The sequence below is a fragment of the Ranitomeya imitator genome, chromosome 8, assembly GCF_032444005.1.
Source record: "Ranitomeya imitator isolate aRanImi1 chromosome 8, aRanImi1.pri, whole genome shotgun sequence".
Classification (NCBI taxonomy): domain Eukaryota; kingdom Metazoa; phylum Chordata; class Amphibia; order Anura; family Dendrobatidae; genus Ranitomeya; species Ranitomeya imitator.
The window spans coordinates 58721133-58742055 of record NC_091289.1 but is presented as its reverse complement, the minus strand read 5'-3'; the positions used below and the strand labels follow the sequence as shown (position 1 = coordinate 58742055).

General features: G+C 42.6%; 1 protein-coding gene across 1 annotated transcript in view; it reads left to right on the top strand.

Moving 5' to 3' along the window:
* Window positions 1–20923, top strand: part of TAB1 (TGF-beta activated kinase 1 (MAP3K7) binding protein 1) — an 86765-nt gene that overhangs the window by 24958 nt on the left and 40884 nt on the right. The window contains exon 6 of the mRNA XM_069735928.1: window positions 12718–12831. Within this exon, the coding sequence (XP_069592029.1) occupies window positions 12718–12831 (114 nt within the window). The remainder of the gene's footprint in view (window positions 1–12717; window positions 12832–20923) is intronic.

The following is a 20923-nucleotide window of genomic DNA, read 5'->3' as shown; positions in this document are numbered from 1 at the left end:
TCCAAATAAGCATCCATAACTCACAAAGAGTTGTATGATCAGCAGTGTGCACGCTCAACCACTGCCCCGTATTACCAGTGATGGGGCAAAGGGGGATAAGTGTCCCAAATTCTAAGACTGTGAATGTCCCAGTAGTCAGACCTCGGTGGTTTCCATTTATCACTTGGTTATTTGGTGGTTGACCCTTCATTACAGCCGCTGACCCCATCGCTTCGGTAATAAAACATTAGCCATTCTCTACATGGCAGACACCTGGGTACTTTCCTCTGTTGCTACATGTATTATTCTTGTTTTACGTGTGTCCGAAAAAATAAAGTGTCGTTATTAGTAATCTTTGCTCTATAAGGACCTGAAAAAGAATTCGACCATGAATACTTAATGAAGGACCGTGTGCCATAATTGTGGCTTTATAAAGCCTAATATTTTTGTGTAAGGTCTACTTGCACACAACTTTTGACTATTTTGTTCTTTTTTACTGAACACCGGCATTTTAGAAAAAGTGGAAAAGTTTTAGAGGATTTGCTGTAATTTACACATGAAGCATACAGTAAATTACAGGCACCCAAGGTGCCCCAAATATCCGAGGAGAAGTTGTCTCCTAATAAATAGAACTTGTGATTAACATCGGCAATATAAACGCCGTCCGTAACAGGATTTGTCCACTGCTAGAAGTAAGTACTGTATGTTTGTTTTTGTTTTTTTTTTTTAAACTTTAGCTATTAAGAAATAGTTGACAAGTCCTTTAAAGAGTAGTCCCGCCCCCCCATTAAGTACAGCACTCCACTTTCCACTGCAGTCCCATAGACAATGAATGGAGTGGAGACCAAGCATGCACAACTCTTCTCCATCCAAAATAGAGCTTCAGGGCCCCGCTGTTGGGATTGCTAGGGGTCCTTGCAATGGGAATGCCAGCTGTTAGCAAATTATCCCTTATCCTAACAAGTGGGGATATTTGTTTGTTCTTTTTGTGGAGGGGGAGGGGATACTTTATGTAAATGTGCCATTTAAATTGTAGGAAAAGTACAGTTTATTAAAGTAATTTGTGGTATCCTAGTGGTAACTAAAGGCGGTGGTAAGGCCGAGAGAGGGTTTTTAATTTTTAAACATTTTATTTATGTTTTTACATTAGGTAACATCTGGTAGTATAGCTGAACCTGGTGTTGTTTTCTGTCACATTTCTAATCCTGGCAGTGATTGATAACACTTAGGCTATGCGCCCACGTCAGGATTCCTTGCAGAAATTTCCTGAACAAAACTGAACTTTTTCCACTTGAAATCCGCATGCGTTTTTTGCGCTTTTTTTAATCACGTTTTTTGTGTGGATTTTTCACGTTTTTCCCCAGCGCTTCCCAATGCATTAAATAGCGGTAAATACGCGAAAAATCCACAAAATTAATGAACATGCTGCGTTTTTTACCGCGATGCGTTTTTTTTGCGGAAAAAACGCAACATGTGCACAAAAATTGCGGATTGCATTCTATTAATAGAATGCTCAATGGATGTGTTTTTTTCGCGGTTATCGCATTTTTTCACTATAAAAAAAAAAAGTTTTCTCACAAAAAAAAAACTCCTGGTTGATGGAAAAATAAAGTTATGGCTCTTGGAAGGAGAGAAAAAAACAATATCACAATAAGGATTTTTTTTTTAATTAAAGTGATTTAACCCCTTCCCGACCTTTGACGCATACGCTGCGTCATGAAAGTCGGTGCCATTCCAACCCATGACGCAGCATATGCGTCATGGAAAGATCGCGTCCCTGCAGGCCGGGTGAAAGGGTTAACTCCCATTTCACCTGATCTGCAGGGACAGGGGGAGTGGTAGTTTAGCCCAGGGGGGGTGGCTTCACCCCCTCGTGGCTACGATCGCTCTGATTGGCTGTTGAAAGTGAAACTGCCAATCAGAGCGATTTGTAATATTTCACCTAAAAAACTGGTGAAATATTACAATCCAGCCATGGCCGATGCTGCAATATCATCGGCCATGGCTGGAAACACTTATGTGCACCCACCCCACCCCTCCGATCGCCCCCCCAGCCCCCCGATCTGTGCTCCGCTCCCCTCCGTCCTGTGCTCCGCTCCCCCATCCTCCTGTCCGCTTACCCCGTGCACCAATCACACCCCCCGCGCTCCAATCAAACCCCCCCGCACTCCGATCCCCCCCCCCCCGCACACAGCGACCCCCCCCCCCCGTGCTCCGATCCACCCCCCCGCACAGCGATCCCTCACCCCGTGCTCCAATCCTCCCCCGTGCTCCAATCCTCCCTCCCGTGTTCCGATCCACCCGCCCCCATGCTCCGATCCACCCCCCCCATGCTCCGATCCACCCCCCCCATGCTCCGATCCACCCCCCCGTGCTCCGACGCCCCCCCCGTGCCCTGATCTCCCCCCCCCTTATACTTACCTGGCCGCCCGAGGTCCGTCCGTCTTCTTTCCTGGGCGCCGCCATCTTCCAAAATGGCGGGCGCATGTGCAGTGCGCCCGCCGAATCTGCCGGCCGGCAGATTCGTTCCAGAGTGAATTTTGATCACTGAGATAGGTTATATCTCAGTGATCAAAATAAAAAAAATAGTAAATGACCCCCCCCCTTTGTCACCCCCATAGATAGGGACAATAAAAAAAATAAAGAATTTTTTTTTTTTTCACTAAGGTTGGGGTAAGAAGTAGGGGTAGGGTTAGGGTTAGGGTTTCGGTATGTGCACACATATTCTGGTCCTATGCGGATTTTTCCGCAGCGGATTTGAAAAATCCACAGTGCTAAACCGCTGCCGATTTATCGTGGATTTACCGCGGTTTTTCTGCGCATTTCACTGCGGTTTTACAATTGCGATTTTCTATTGGAGCAGTTGTAAAACCGCTGCGGAATCCGCAGAAAGAAGTGACATGCTGCGGAATGTAAACCGCTGCGTTTCCGTGCAGTTTTTCCGCAACATGTGTACAGCGATTTTTGGTTCCCATAGGTTCACATTGAACTGTAAACTCATGGGAAACTGCTGCGGATCCGCAGCATTTTCTGCAGCGTGTGCACATACCTTTAGAATTAGGCTATGTGCACACGGTGCGGATTTGGCTGAGGATCCGCAGCAGTGTTCCATCAGGTTTACAGTACCATGTAAACATATAGAAAACCAAATCCGCTGTGCCCATGGTGCGGAAAATACCGCGCGGGAACGCTGCGTTGTATTTTCCGCAGCATGCCAATTCTTTGTGCGGATTCCGCAGCGTTTTACACCTGTTCCTCAATAGGAATCCGCAGGTGAAATCCGCACAAAAAACACTGGAAATCCGCGGAAAATCCGCAGGTAAAACGTAGTGCCTTTTACCCGCAGATTTTTCAAAAATGGTGCTGAAAAATCTCATACGAATCCGCAACGTTGGCACATAGCCTTAGGGTTGGGTTGGAATTAGGGTTGTGGTTAGGGTTAGGGGTGTGTTGGGGTTAGGGTTGTGGTTAGGGGTGTGTTGGGGTTAGGGTTGTGATTAGGGTTATGGCTACAGTTGGGATTAGGGTTAGGGGTGTGTTGGGGTTAGTGTTGGAGGTAGAATTGAGGGGTTTCCACTGTTTAGGCACTTCAGGGGGTCTCCAAACGCAACATGGCGCCACCATTGATTCCAGCCAATCTTGTATTCAAAAATTCAAATGGTGCTCCCTCACTTCCGAACCCCGACGTGTGTCCAAACAGTGGTTTACCCCCACATATGGGGTACCAGCATACTCAGGACAAACTGCGCAACAATTACTGGGGTCCAATTTCTCCTGTTACCCTTGAGAAAATAAAAAATTGCTTGCTAAAACATCATTTTTGAGGAAAGAAAAATGATTTTTTATTTTCACGGCTCTGCGTTGTAAACGTCTGTGAAGCACTTGGGGGTTCAAAGTGCTCACCACATATCTAGATAAGTTCCTTGGGGGGTCTAGTTTCCAAAATGGGGTCACTTGTGGGGGGTTTCTACTGTTTAGGCACACCAGGGGCTCTGCAAACGCAACGTGACGCCCGCAGACCATTCCATCAAAGTCTGCATTTCAAAAGTCACTACTTCCCTTCTGAGCCCCCACGTGTGCCCAGTGGTTTACCCCCACACATGGGGTATCAGCGTACTCAGGAGAAACTGGACAACAACTTTTGTGGTCCAATTTCTCCTGTAACCCTTGGGAAAATAAAAAATTCTGGGCTAAAAAATTATTTTGAGGAAAGAAAACGTATTTATTATTTTCACTGCTCTGTGTTATGAACTTCTGTGAAGCACTTGGGGGTTCAAAGTGCTCACCTCACATCTAGATAAGTTCCTTTCGGGGTCTAGTTTCCAAAATGGGGTCACTTGTGGGGGGTTTCTACTGTTTAGCCACATCAGGGGCTCTGCAAACGCAATGTGGCGCCCACAGAGCATTCCATCAAAGTCTGCATTTCAAAACGTCACTACTTCACTTCCGAGCCCCAGCATGTGCCTAAACAGTGGTTTACCCCCACATATGGGGTATCAGCGTACTCAGGAGAAACTGGACAACAACTTTTGTGGTCAAATTTCTCCTGTTACCCTTGGGAAAATAAAAAATTGCTGGCTAAAATTCATTTTTGAGAAAATAATTTTTTTTTTTTATTTTCATGGCTCTGCGTTATAAACTTCTGTGAAGCACTTGAGGGTTCAAAGTGCTCACTACACATCTAGATTAGTTCCTTTGGGGGTCTAGTTTCCAAAATGGGGTAATTTGTGGGGGATCTCCAATGTTTAGGCACACAGGGGCTCTCCAAACGCGACATGGTGTCCGCTAATGATTGGAGATAATTTTCCATTTAAAAAGCCAAATGGCGTGCCTTCCCTTCTGAGCCCTGCCGTGCGCCCAAACAGTGGTTTACCCCCACATATGGGGTATCTGCATACTCAGGACAAACTGGACAACAACATTTGTGGTCCAATTTCTCCTATTACCATTGGCAAAATAGGAAATTCCAGGCTAAAAAATCATTTTTGAGAAAAGAAAAATTATTTTTTATTTTCATGGCTCTGCATTATAAACTTCTGTGAAGCACCTGGGGGTTTAAAGTGCTCAGTATGCATCTAGATAAGTTCCTTGGGGGGTCTAGTTTCCAAAATGGGGTCACTTGTGGGGGAGCTCCATTGCATAGGCACACAGGGGCTCTCCAAATGCGACATGGTGTCCGCTAACAATTGGAGCTAATTTTCCATTCAAAAAGTTAAAAGGCGCGCCTTCCCTTCCGAGCCCTGCCGTGTGCCCAAACAGTGGTTTACCCCCACATATGAGGTATCGGCGTACTCGGGAGAAATTGCTCAACAAATTTTAGGATCCATTTTATCCTGTTGCCCATGTGAAAATGAAAAAATTGAGGCGAAAATAAATTTTTTGTGAAAAAAAAGTACTTTTTCATTTTTACGGATCAATTTGTGAAGCACCTGAGGGTTTAAAGTGCTCACTAGGCATCTAGATAAGTTCCTTGGGGGGTCCAGTTTCCAAAATGGGGTCACTTGTGGGGGAGCTCCAATGTTTAAGCACACAGGGTCTCTCCAAACGCGACATGGTGTCCGCTAACGATGGAGATAATTTTTCATTCAAAAAGTCAAATGGCGCTCCTTCCCTTCCGAGCCTTACCATGTGCCCAAACAGTGGTTTACCCCCACATGTGAAGTATCGGTGTACTCAGGAGAAATTGCCAAACAAATTTTAGGATCCATTTTATCCTGTTGTCCATGTGAAAATGAAAAAATTGAGGCTAAAAGAATTTTTTTGTGAAAAAAAAGTACTTTTTCATTTTTACGGATCAATTTGTGAAGCACCTGGGGGTTTAAAGGGCTCACTATGCATCTAGATAAGTTCCTTGGGGCGTCTAGTTTCCAAAATGGGGTCACTTGTGGGGGAGCTCCAATTTTTAGGCACACGGGGGCTCTCCAAATGTGACATGGTGTCCGCTAAAGAGTGCAGCCAATTTTTCATTCAAAAAGTCAAATGGCGCTCCTTCCCTTCCAAGCCCTGCCGTGCGCCCAAACAGTGGTTTACCCCCACATATGAGGTATCAGCGTACTCAGGACAAATTGGACAACAACTTACGTGGTTCAGTTTCTCCTTTTACCATTGGGAAAATAAAAAAATTGTTGCTGAAAAATCATTTTTGTGACTAAAAAGTTAAATGTTCATTTTTTCCTTCCATGTTGCTTCTGCTGCTGTGAAGCACCTGAAGGGTTAATAAACTTCTTGAATGTGGTTTTGTGCACCTTGAGGGGTGCAGTTTTTAGAATGGTGTCACTTTTGGGTATTTTCAGCCATATAGACCCCTCAAACTGACTTCAAATGTGAGGTGGTCCCTAAAAAAAATGGTTTTGTAAATTTCGTTGTAAAAATGAGAAATCGCTGGTCAAATTTTAACCCTTATAACTTCCTAGCAAAAAAAAATTTTGTTTCCAAAATTGTGCTGATGTAAAGTAGACGTGTGGGAAATGTTATTTATTAACTATTTTGTGTCACATAACTCTCTGGTTTAACAGAATAAAAATTCAAAATGTGAAAATTGCGAAATTTTCAAAATTTTCGCCAAATTTCCGTTTTTATCACAAATAAACACAGAATTTATTGACCTAAATTTACCACTAACATGAAGCCCAATATGTCACGAAAAAACAATCTCAGAACCGCTAGGATCCATTGAAGCGTTCCTGAGTTATTACCTCATGAAGGGACACTGGTCAGAATTGCAAAAAACGGCAAGGTCTTTAAGGTCAAAATAGGCTGGGTCATGAAGGGGTTAAAAGTTAGCTTCACCTACTTTTGAGACCTGTGATGTTTTGATTGTTCCATCATTTGAGCTGTTTTCCCACATATCATGCTTCAAACATAGAGATACCAAATGTAAATTTTTGGTGAAGAATCAGCAACAAGTGGAACACAATTGTGAAGTTTGAACAAAATGTATTGGTTATTTGAAATTTTTGTGGAAATTCAAGAAGTATCGTTTCTCCTTGCGGAGATTGACATGTTAAGCATGCCGAGATGAGACTTAAAGCCGCAATGCTCCTCTGGGTAATATGCTAATTATACAAATTGTCTCTTCAGAAAGGAAGAGAGCTAGAACTCTAGTGCCACCTATTGGAAGGTAGCAATCATACAAGTCAAATGTGGCACTAGAGTTCTAGCTCTCTTCCTCTCTGAAGAGACAATTTGTATAATTAGCATATTACCCAGAGGAGCATTGCGGCTTTAAGTCTCCTCATCTCGGCATGCTTAACATGTTAATCTCCGCAAGGAGAAACAATACTTCTTGGATAACGGTCTGATGCCTCTCACACATCCAAACCAGATCTCCGCTTTGCACTGACGAGGGGCAATACCCCGAAACACAGTGTCTGCAAATTAAGATTCTGGTTTGGCTATTATCCTAAGTCATGTGACAAGGCTCGTTAAGGGGTCGACATTGACTTGTAGGATTGCTACCTTCCAATAGGTGGCACTAGAGTTCTAGCTCTCTTCCTCTCTGAAGAGACAATTTGTATAATGTGGAAATTCAAAAACTGAGAAGTGGGGCGTGCAATATTATTCGGCCCCTTTAACTTAATACTTTTTTGCGCCACCTTTTGCTGCGATTACAACTGCAAGTCGCTTGGGGTATGTCTCTATCAGTTTTGTACATCGAGAGACTGAAATTCTTGCCCATTCTTCCTTGGCAAACAGCTCGAGCTCAGTGAGGTTGATGGAGATTGTTTGTGAACAGCAGTTTTCAGCTCTTTCCACAGATTCTCGATTGGATTGAGGTCTGGACTTTGACTTGGCCATTCTAACACCTGGATACGTTTATTTGTGAACCATTCCATTGTAGATTTTGCTTTGTTTGAGATCATTGTCTTGTTGGAAGACAAATCTCCGTCTCAGTCTCAGGTCTTTTGCAGACTCCAACAGGTTTTCTTCAAGAATTGTCCTGTATTTGGCTCCATCCATCTTCCCATCAATTTTAACCATCTTCTCTGTCCCTGCTGAAGAAAAGCAGACCCAAACCATGATGCTGCCACCACCATGTTTGACAGTGGGGATGGTATGTTCAGGGTGATGAGCTGTGTTGCTTTTACACCAAACATATCGTTTGGCATTATTGCCAAAAAGTTAAATTTTGATTTCATCTGACCAGAGCACCTTCTTCCACGTTTGGTGTGTCTCCCAGGTGGCTTGTTGCAAACTTTAAACAACACTTTTTATGGATATTTTTGAGAAATGGCTTTCTTATTGCCACTCTTCCATAAAGGCCAGATTTGTGCAGTGTACAACTGATTGTTGTCCTATGGACAGACTGTCCCACCTCAGCTGTAGATCTCTGCAGTTCATCCAGAGTGATCATGGGCCTCTTCTCCGATTAGTCTTCTCCTTGTTTGAGATTAAAGTTTAGAGGGACGGCCGGGTCTTGGTAGATTTGCAATGGTATGATACTCCTTCCATTTCAATATGATCGCTTGCACAGTGCTCCTTGGGATATTTAAAGTTTTGGAAATCATTTTGTATCCAAATCCGGCTTTAAACTTCTCCACAACAGTATCACAGACCTGCCTGTTGTGTTCCTTGGTCTTCATGATCCTCTCTGTGCTTCAAACAGAACCCTGAGACTATCACAGAGCAGGTGCATTTATACAGAGACTTGATTACACACAGGTGGATTATATTTATCATCATTAGGCATTTAGGAAAACATTGGATCATTCAGAGATCCACAATGAACTTCTGGAGTGAGTTTGCTGCACTGAAAGTAAAGGGGCCGAATAATATTGCACGCCCCACGTCTCAGTTTTTTGAGTTTTCCCAAAAATTTCAAATAACCAATAAATGTCGTTCAACTTCACAATTGTGTTCCACTTGTTGTTGATTCTTCACCAAAAATTTACATTTGGTATCTTTATGTTTGAAGCATGATATGTGGGAAAAGGTTGAAAAGTTCAAGGGGGCAAGGCACTGTGGAAAAAAAAAAAATAAATAAATATATATATATATATATATATATATATATATATATATATATATATATATATATATATATATATATATATATATATATATATAATTTTCACAGCAAAAAAAAGGCAATAGTAGTTACCTGCTCAGGTCATGGAATCTAATGCACTCTCAGGATACAGCAGACACACACAATAAAGATGGAGGCAACACTGGTGCAAAATACTGATGAGACAACCACTCACAATCTACCAGTCCACGGGGGAGGATGATTGCCTAATATTAAAATTGCACACAAAAAGGCATCTATGGGGCACTGATCACACACATGTAGAGCAAGGTGACGCCCATACTATTAGATTAGCTGACGTGTGCCCGCAACAGCCGCTAGTTAAATGCCGCTATTATCAATCTCTGACAGCGACATTTAACTCCTTCTTACAGGAAGCGCATCACTAATCACGCCCATCGGTGACCCCATCACATGATTGCGGGTCACCGATGGGTCAGCATGACAACCAGAGGTCTGCAGCAGACCTCTAGTTGTCATGCCGACCCATCGGTGAGCGCCGCGGTCATCGCCTGTGTGTAACAGAAGCGATCAAAGTATTGCAACTTCTAGTCTCCCATGGAAATTATTGAAGCATGCAAAAAGTAAAAAAAAAAAAGTTTTAAAAAAAAATATAAAAGTTCAATTCACCCCCAGTTTCGCCCCATTCAAAATAAAACAATGAAAAAAAATCAAATCTACACAAATTTGGTATTGCCGCATTCAGAAACGCCCGATCTATCAATAAAAAAAAAAAAAGGATTAACCTGATTGCTAAACGGTGTAGCGAGAAAAAAATAAAAAATGCCACAATTGTTTTTTTAAGTTGCTGCTATATTGCAATAAAATGCAGTGACGGGCGATCAAAACATTGTATCAATATGGTACCAATAAGACATCAGCTCAGTGCGCAAAAAATTAGCCCTCACCCAGCCCCAGATCACAAACATGGAGAGGCTACAGGTCTCGGAAAATGATGCCTTTTTAGAAAAAAAATAAAACCTGGAATTTTTTTTTCACCACTTAAATAAAAAAGAACCTAGATATGTTTGGTGTCTATGAACTCGGAATGACGTGGAGAATCATGCTGGCAGGTCAGTTTTAGCACTTAGTGAACATGGTAAACAAAACACTGGGGAATTGCACTTTTTTTTTTGCAATTTCACTGCACTTAGAACTTTTTTCCCATTTTCCAGTACACGATATGTTAAAACCAATGGTGTCTTTCAAAAGTACAACTTGTCCCGTAAAAAAACAAACACTCGTGTGGCCATATTGACCGAAAAATAAAAAAAAGTTATGGCTCTGAGAAGAAGGGGAGCAAAAAAAAAAAACAGAAAATGGCTCTGGGGTTAAGGGGTTAAAAAGGGGATGATCGCCTTGCCACTTAGATGCTGCAGTCACTGTTTTCCACGGTATCTAAGGTGTTAAATGTGCGAAGTGTATTTTACTTTACTACTATTTGTGAGAAGTCCTTCCTGTCAGATACGGCAGATGTCAAGGATGGGTTAAAGGGAAGGTATAAATCTATATTTTTTTTAACTAATTAAAACCAGATCCTAAAATATTTTATTACTAATCTGTTTTTTTTCTTGAACGGTTATCCATTTATTTATTTGGTTTTCCGTGCATGATTATGGTGGCATCTATGTTGTGCGCTGTTATCATGACCTGGGTATCAAGACTCTGAAGATGGTCATTGACTTCTATGGGGGGTGATCTGAGCATGCTCTGTGATCAGGGGGAGAAATCCACATCACTCCTTAGCAATGGTGAATCCTGTGTTATCTGCTTCTACATGTATAATATGTGATCGCCTCTCCTCACACTGTGTCCGAAGTTAGATTTCCGTTTTGTAACATAGTTACCGGTACATAGGTTGAATAAAGACCTAGGTCCATCAAGTTCAACTTTAGCTGTATTGAATGGATGCCACGGACTTGTACTATGAAAAGCTGCACTATCCATACAGGAAAACAAATGACACCTGGTAAACATAGGCCAGGACACTGGTTTGGCATCTCTACACTAAATGGATCTCCGGGGATCTGCTGAACTTTATAAAGATACCAGATCACGCATTTATCACACTGATGTAGTGTGAGAGGAGCCTTACACGTCATTCTCATCGTTTCTGTGGTGATAATTATACGAATTCTGAGAAATTGCTGATCTCTGCAGAACAGGGAGTGTCCGCCAGTAAAAGGCCTGAAAGATGAATTTGTGGCCATGTATTTCTACCCATAGCAATGTGAAAACAGCTGTGTTTTGTAAATGTAACGTGGGTTTATGAGAAGCGCCATAGACGTATACACCATGGACAGGTGTGATCAGCCAGTTATTACTGTAAATGAGAGCCATGCAGAAATCCAGCCATATCCAGAAAAATATCCTGAGATATTAGAGTTTGGAAATCGGACCTACTTTTGACTATGCTGGAGAATATTGTCAGGCATCCACAAGCATCCCATCTTTACAGGATTATTCCAGTCTACTTCTTTGGGAATATTTAGACAGCCATTGTAAGAATAATCAAAGGAGACGGCCACCGTCAATATTAGAGCAGTGGCTGCACATGAACAGTTGCAATGGTAAGTTTCTGCTAAGGCCAGCAAGGATTTTGGAGCAAGCAGGTTAGTTCCTAATTCCACTCAACGCTCCCCTGCACCTTTCAGTTCTGAATAATGGCTCCTGTGCATATGCAGCAGCCCAGGAGCAGTTTAACATGGCTGTTTAGCTTACCCACCCTCCAGCATGCTCATTCAGGCCATGCTTCTGGACTGAGCTGTGACACGAGCAGAACCTGCCCACCATCCAAGAAGTGGGGCAGGCTGGGAAGGAGGTACACTCCTGAACAAAGATGATGAGAACTCTTTTTAAAGGAAATCTGTCATCTGAAAGCAGCATAATGTAGAGACAGAGACCCTGATTCCAGTGATGTGTCACTTACTGGGGTGCTCGGTGCAGTTTTGATAAAATCATTATTTTATCAGCAGGATATCATGATTAGAGTACTAGTAGACTTGCTGCCAGATAGTCCTACATATTCATGAGCTCTGTGTACACTGTGCATAGGCAGAAAGCTGCCAATCAGTTGTGTGGGCGGGGTTATACAGAGCTCTGCATTCAGAGAACTGCTGGATCTGCAACAGAGAAAACGGTTTTTTTTATCAAAATGACAGCAAGCAGCCCAATAAGTGAAACCTCATTGCCATTGGGTCTTTGCCCCTTTCTTTATACTAGTTTTTGGGGTAGCGAAAGCCTGATGACAGATTCCCTTTAATAATAATAATAATCTTTATTTTTATATAGCGCTAACATATTCTGCAGCGCTTTAGTTTGCACACATTATCATCACTGTCCCCGATGGGGCTCACAATCTAGAATCCCTATCAGTATGTCTTTGGAATGTGGGAGGAAACCGGAGTGCCCAGAAGAAACCCACGCAAACACGGAGAGAACATACACAAACTCTTTGCAGATATTGTCCTGGGTGGGATTAGAACCCAGGACCCCAGCGCTGCAAGGCTGCAGTGCCAACCACTGCGCCACCGTTCCCTTTAATTCTTTATAAAATGTGGAGTTTTTATTATAATATCTGATGTGTTTTAATATTACATTTTCATTTTGATTTTCACTGTGACAAGCTTTACAGTAAGTTAAGTTTATATAATGGTCACAGTAAATAAGTGTATTGAAGGTGAGCAAATCTGCATGTTTTTATTTTGCAGGTACCAACAGAGCTCTGCTATGCAAATCCACAGTGGACGGCTTGCAGGTCACACAGCTTAATGCTGACCACACGACCGAGAACGAAGATGAGATATTCCGATTATCCCAGCTTGGTGCGTTCACATAACAGCTTTCATTTGTTTTGTAACTCAGTAAACAAGTTAAAGGGGTATTTTTTTTTATTAAATTGCATGGAATTATGGGCAAAAATCATTTTTAAATTGGGTTTTTCAGGAGTGCTTCTTTAAGTAAAATTGTCTCCACGGGTGAATAACACCTTTAAGGCTAAGTGCACTTATCATTTGTGGCCACTGTTGATGATATGATCACATGAGGTATGGATAGATGACATACAGTAACATCCTTGCATTATAGAAACCCATTAAAAGAAAAAAACACCCACTGCCCAATTTCAGGGGTTTTATATTCAGCACATATTGATGAAAGTATCCATAGGATAGGTCATCAATATTAGATTGGTGGGGGTGTCAGGTGTCAAACTCCAGCCGATCAGCTGATACAAGCTCCAGTGAGGACCAGATATAAACACATGGAACGGAGCTGGAACAACACGGCTCAATTCAGTGTGTAGTGGTCGCTGCCGGGTGCTGCAGAATAGGAGATGTTTTGCAGTACCCAGAGCTTATAACACCTGATTCTTGCTGGTGTCGGGTGTCATACCCCCAGCGATCTGGTATTGATTACCTACCATGACTGGACAACCGATTAAAGGGTTTTTGTTTGTTTTTGCAGTTGCCTTATATATAGATAAGTGCAGTCTGCCGCACTTTTCTTTACAGCTAAATAAATAGTATGCAGATGGTTACTAGTGAGATGGAGGCCAAAAGATCACAATTTTGGCCTCCATCTGTTTGGGGGCCTATGGGAACATGAAAGTATTCATCGTCCTCTCTCAGGATATAGTATAATCATGACAATCCAAACCTTTCTAATCAGAGTCTTCCTTACAGGTTTGACTATCAGGAGAAAAAAAACTTGCATAACCTTGTAGATTGCTTCAGGGTTAGCAAGCTATGTATATTGCTAGGTAGGGTGGAGAAGACCGGTTAAAACCTACCTTCCATGTGTGTGGCATATGGATGTGCCATCACTGAGAAAATGAACTCTGAATCTGTGTGAAGTGCAGTCTGGCCGAGGCCACCGAGTGCATTGTTTCTTCTCATGATTCCCGCCCTGACATGACCTTAATGGGCCTTAATGGTTTTTGGTTAGCTCCGCTACTCTGCTGTTGGAAGTGAAGTCTTGTGGCGTCCTGGCGCATGCACATTGCTGTCTCTTCTGCGGACAATAGTTGATGCACTGCCCTTGATTCTTTCCAGCTCTAGGCTGCGAAAACACAGTAGATATGTAAGATTTTGATGCCATGGCCTAGCAGTACCCAGCTCCGCCTCTATACGCGCCACAACTGAGTAAATCCGCGCCTGCCGGTAACCGCTGATCAGCAGGGGTGCCTGGTGTCCCACCACCACCGATCAGATATTGATGACCTATTCTAAGGGGAGAGTCAGGCAGCCATATTACTCGGACGGAGGTCACAACGCAAAACTCAGACTGCCGGCGGCTCTCCCGACCTGAGAGTGACAATATGTATTTCTATGCAGCTGTCATGCTCGGGTTGGTAGAGCTGACAGCCAGTCCGAGACTTGGATTGTGAACCCTTCCTGCATTCCCAAAATGCACTGCTCTCCAGGACCCAGAGGCCTGCAGAGTCCTGGTGAGATAGATGTAACACAAGAGTTTACTAAGCTCCCAGCAGTACTGTAATATTGTAAATCTGTTCTGGGAGAATGGAAAATCCTGCTCTCAAAATGCTACTTGTTCCTTGCCTTATATCGTAGTGATGTCAGATCACAGATCCAGGAATAAATGGTACAAGGCTCTGGGTTATAGGATGTTTCGCGCCCAGGTGCATCCTGTTCGTGACGCCAAGTTGAGTCGCCCGCCAGCGCAGTGGGGTACTCGGTACCGAGTTCGGTACTTGAAGGGGACGTCAGAGTGGCTGCGACCTTGTCCGTGGCCCTGGGCACTCAAATACAAGGGAAAAATCTTTTAAGGGTTTGGTGAATAAAGTTTGTGTTTGTGACGCCACCTGTGTTATTCGGTCAGTAGGGACCGACGCGGCTTAAAGGGGTCCTCTGGGGTGATGGTCTGGCAGCTGGATGGTATAACTTCCCGCGGGTGAAGTAAATGTACCCGGGGGCGAACTGCGGGGGGCGAAACATCCAAATCCCAAGGCTCTGGATGTGATTATCATCAGCACTGGTGCATGTGTGTGGTCAGAAACAAGACACCGCTGCAGATATGATATGAAAGGCTGCAGGCTGTAATCCGGACAAGGTTCAGAGAGTTCCTCATCTCGCCGTTATTTTCAGATTCACCACAGCTAGTTTTAACTTGCACAACGTGCCAAGCCAAATACTGTACGTATACTTATACATGCCCACCCCCACAAAATGTGCTCAGTGGCAGAGTGTTTTGTGAAAATAAGCATTTGATGTCTTCCATAGATGTGCACTTGGAGGGGCCAATTAACTCTTTAGCAGTCATCACACTAGACTACAACTCCGTTATGGGGCCGAATCCAGATTGTGATTTTGTACGTCCTGAAGCCTATTGAAGGGTCAGATTAATTATTCTTAATGATTTTGGCTCTTTCTTTGGGTTTCTGTACATCAGAGTGAGAAATCTACTCCAGCTATGGTCTCCACTTTCTGCTGTAAGTTACAGCGAATTTGTGTGTCCCTGATGGGTACGTGTCCTTCCATTTATCATTGTGCACCTACTATAGATACGCTCTGATTCTTGTGCCACCTCTGCTGACCACTGTCATGCTTTTCTGGCTAATACACAATGCTTGTGAGATTCAGGGTATGAAAACTCTTTGCTTGTTTCTGTTAATATCTGATAAGTTCCACGTAATATGATATCTTTTTTTTTTTATCCTACATTTATGGTGTAGAAGCATGAGTGAACGATAATAATTTATAATATAATATTATTATTATTATTATTATTATTATTAGTGAACTAGAGTGCCTTGCTAGAATTTTTAGACTGGTGGACAATTGTATTTTAGGGCTACACGACTAGTTAAGACCTGGAGCTACACTTGTTTGGCTGAGACCTTTGTGCCATCCGGCATCAGAACTCTTACATTTTAGTATGGCGGTTTGTCACCCATATACACTCCTGACATTTTCTTTAGTGTTTGGTGTTTATTATATTTTGGTGAGTTGGTTACAAATGCTTCTCAAGAAATGAAGGGAGTCTTTGTGAATTGACTTTGCTTTATGTCTATTGACTTTAGTGAAGTCTGTCAATCTTTGGAGTGACGGCACCAGTCAGTGGTGGATGTGTACTGGTTTCGCTGCTGTTGTGTGGCCTAAGTGTCCCTCGGGCTGCCTTTTCCCTTTACTGGGGTCTGCTGATGGGAATGCAGCTCAGAGAGTCAGCAAATAATAATATTGACCCAGGGATCAAGTTGCAGATAGCAACATAAGTGTAATTGCATATCATTATTTGCTTCTTTTTTTGGTGGGGGGTATTATGTAAAAAAGTGTGGAGCAGTTAGCACACAAGTCGCACATCATCATACTATTCCAACAGCCGAGAGCCTTCTGGGAAGGGGCACTGACGGCTTAATGGTCACTCCCTGCAGGAATGAATCCAGGGGTTCTACAGCCAGCAGCACATGTGACATTATTATCCAAACACGTCATTTAATACATATTTAACCCCTTAGTGACAGAGCCAATTTGGTACTTAATGACCGAGCCAATTTTTACAATTCTGACCACTGTCACTTTATGAGGTTATAACTCTGGAACGCTTTAACGGATCCCGCTGATTCAGAGAATGTTTTTTCGTGACATATTGTACTTCATGTTAGTGGTAACATTTCTTCGATATTACTTGCGATTATTTATGAAAAAAACAGAAATATGGCGAAAATTTGTAAAATTTTGCAATTTTCAAACTTTGTATTTTTATGCCCTTAAATCAGAAAGATATGTCACAAAAAATAGTTAATAAATAATATTCCCCACATGTCTACTTTACATCAGCACAATTTTGGAAACAATTTTTTTTTTTTGTTAGGGAGTTATAAGGGTTAAAAGTTGACCAGCAATTTCTTATTTTTACAACACCACATCACGTTTGAAGTCATTTTGAGGGGTCTATATGATAGAAAATACCCAAGTGTGACACCATTCTAAAAACTACACCCCTCAAGGTGCTTAAAACCCCATTCAAGAAGTTTATTAACCCTTTACGTGCTTCACAGGAACTCAAACAATGTGGAAGGAAAAAATGAACATTTAACTTTTGTTTGCAAATGTTTTACTTCATAACCATTTTTTTTATTTTCACAAGAATAAAAACAGAAATTTAACCATAAATTTTGTTGTGCAATTTCTCCTGAATACGCTGATACCCCATATGTGGGGGTAAACCACTGTTTCGGCGCAGCGCAGAGCTTGGAAGAGAAGGAGCGCCGTTTGACTTTTTCAATGCAGAATTGGCTGGAATTGTTATCGGACACCATGTCACGTTTAGACAGCCCCTGATGTGCCTAAACAGTAGAAACCCCCCACAAGTGACACCATTTTGGAAACTAGACCCATTAAGGAACTTATCTAGATATGTGGTGAGCACTTTGAACCCCCAACTGCTTCACAGAAGTTTATAATGTAGAGCCATGAAAATAAAAAAAAATCATTTTTTCCACAAAAATGATTTTTTCACCCCAAATTTTTACTTTCACAAGGGTAACAGGAGAAATTGGACTCCAAAATGTATTGTGCAATTTATGCTGAGTAGACTGATACCCCATATGTGGGAGGGACCACTGTTTGGGCGCATGGCATAGCTCGTTAAGGAAGGAGCGCCGTTTTGGAATGTAGACTTTGATAGAATGGTCTGCGGGCGTTATGTTGCGTTTGCAGAGCCCCTGATGTACCTAAACAGTAGAAGCCCCCCACAAGTGACCCCACTTTGGAAACTAGACCCCCCAAGGAACTTATCTAGATGTGTGGTGAGAACTTTGAATGCCCAAGTGCTTCACAGAAGTTTATAATGCAGAGTCGTGAAAATAAAAAATATTTTTTTCCCCAAAAAATATTTTTTAGCCCCCAAATTTTTATTTTCACAAGGGTAACAAAAGAAATTGGACCCCAAAAGTTGTTGTCCAATTTGTCCTGAGTACACTGATACCCCATGTGTGGGGGAAGACCACTGTTTGGGCACACGTCAGGGCTCAGAAGGGAAGGAGCGCCGTTTTGGAATGCAGACTTTGATAGAATGGTCTGCGGGTGTTATGTTGCGTTTGCAAAGCCCCTGATGTACCTAAACAGTAGAAACCCCCAAGTGACCCCCTTTTGGAAACTAGACCCCCCCAAGGAACTTATCTAGATGTGTGGTGAGAACTTTGAATGCCCAAGTGCTTGACAGAAGTTTATAATGCAGAGTCGTGAAATAAAAAATATTTTTTTTCCACAAAAAAGATATTTTAGTTTTTGTATAAATCAAGTTTATTGATGAGAGCAGAAAAAAATAAAGGTGAACGGTACAATCAAATAAATCAACAGGATACTAGTCAGAGTTACAAGTTAATTAAGTGATATGATATAACCTCACCATGAATCTTGCAATGTAACATTCAGGTAGATGATACCACTGGTTATGTTGGTATTATAAAGTATTAACAATAAGGAACAACAGGAATAGATGATAACCATTACTAAATCTTTTTATGATTATTCGGGAATCACAATGTTCGTTCAAACTAAATAAGAAGAAGACAAACAAAGAAAGTAAGAAAAAGAAGAGGGAGGGGGATAGAGAGAAGAGGAAAGGGTGGGGGAGTGGAATTTGCTGGAAAAGATCACGGCCGTCGTCCCGCCCCAGCGGCCGAGGCGCAAGCTGAAAAATGGTCCAGTAATGAACGAGGTCGAGCCACGTAGCACATCAGGCTCTAGAGATCCAGAGATCCAGATCAGGAGTTTCCCTAAAAGCTATCCAGGGAGCCCATGTATTGTAAGTTTTGTCTACATTGCCTGGAGACTGATTGATCAACCGCTCCATTCTATAAATGTCATTGAGCTCTGCCACGAACTCCGCACGTGAAGGAAATTTTTCCTGTTTCCAAAAGCGTGGGATCAGGTTCCTAACTGCAGTGAGAAGGTGTCTGAGGATGCCCTTCTTAAACCGAGAGATCGACAGGTCACATAGGGACAATAGCGCTAGACTTGCTGAGGGTTGGATCTGTGTGATAGACAACTTATTATGAAGTTCAAAGACGGCCAACCACAGGTCATTTATGGGGGGGCAGTCCCACCAAATATGCATATAAGAGCCTATCTCCCTTAAGCATCTCCAACAGGTGTCAGGAGTCGTGGGGAACACTGCATGCACCATAGAGGGACATCTGTACCATCTTGTCAGAATCTTATAGCTCCTCTCCTGTGACACCGCACATAGTGACGATCCAAACGTGAAGAGAAGAACTTTCTCCCTGTCTTTCGGTGATAAGGGCCTTCCCAGATCGCCCTCCCATTTTGAGAAAAACAGTGGCGAACCCCGCAGCGAAGCCCTACCTCCCTGGAAAGTTTTATATAGTAGTGAGACAGTATGATCCGGAGGGCTTGTTGATGTGCAAAGCATCTCAAAAGGAGTTAACGGCCTGCCAATATTGGTTTGTTTAGAGATCACGTAAATAAAACTTTTACGTTGTTTGTAGAAAAATCAATCAGCAGGGGGTGCTTCCTCCTCCGGAAATAGTTCCTGAAGGGATTTCATCCCAGATTAATTTAAATAGTCATGAAGAATGGGTTTGGAGTCTTTTCTCTTGTTTAGATACATCTCTCTGTGTAGCCCCGCAGGGAAGGCAGGATTGTCATAGATTGGGATCAAAGGGCCCGGGAAGGTTGTGATCTGAAGGTCTTTGTGTCTATTTTTAATAAGAAGCAATATGTTTCGTTTGAGAAAGGGTATGTGGACACCTGGCCCCCTCCCCTTACCCCCAGACCAGAGAACAACCTGAGGATCACAGCCATTAAGATCATTTTCTAGCTTTACCCATTTTTTGCTATTTTTGCTGTGGTAGAGGTCCAGGATACATGCTCCTATTGATGCATAACTGTAAATCGCAAGATCCGGGAGGCCCAGGCCACCCGTCAGCTTGGATCTGCTTAATAACGTGTATGAAATGCGAGCCCGACTGTGAGACCATATAAACCGGGTGATTATTTGTTTGAGGCGAGAAAAGAAAGAAGCTGGTAGGTATAAAGGTATTGTTTGAAAGAAATATAGGAGGCGTGGTAAGAGGTCCATTTTAACTGCGTTAATCCTGCCCAGCCAAGATAACTGGAGCCTATGCCATTTTTCTAGGTCTAAGTTGATTCTTTGCAGGGCCGTTGTAAAATTAGCCTCAAACAATTTGGATGTCTGGCCTGTAATTTTAATGCCCAAGTAGGTGAGGAAGTCAAAACGCCATTTGAATGGAAAGGATGTCCTTAATTGGTCGACCAAGGGGAGTTGTAATGAAATGTTTAAGATTTCGGATTTGTGGGAGTTTATTTTAAAATTACTAAGGAGGCCGAATTTGTGTAGTTCCGAGATGATGTTTGGTATGCTCGTAGATGGAGAGGTGATATATAGAAGAATATCATCTGCAAAAAGTGCTAGCTTGTGTTCTTCGGAGCGTAGTTTTATCCCTTTAATTGAGGGGTTATTTCTTAATGCCATAGCTAAATGCTCCATTGTTAATATATATAAGAGGGGAGAGAGTGGGCACCCCTGCCTTGTACCAATTCTGACCGGGAACACATTTGAAAGTGCGCCGTTGACCTTGACCTGGGCATTGGGAGAGGTATATAAAGCGGAGATTCTACGTAGCATATTTTCCTTTAAGCCAATTTCCTCTAGGGTCTGAAAAATAAATTCCCAATGAACCCGGTCAAAAGCTTTTTCAGCGTCAATTGACATGATACACAGGGGACCCCCCTCCCTGCCCGCTCTGTCAAGTAGAGAGATAGTTCGGATTGTGTTGTCTCTCACCTCTCGTCCTGGGACCAAGCCTACCTGGTCCTGATTTATTAGTTTTGGCAAGAGAGGGCATAATCTATTTGCTAGCATTTTCGCATATATTTTAATATCAAGATTTATCAAGGAGATCGGGCGATA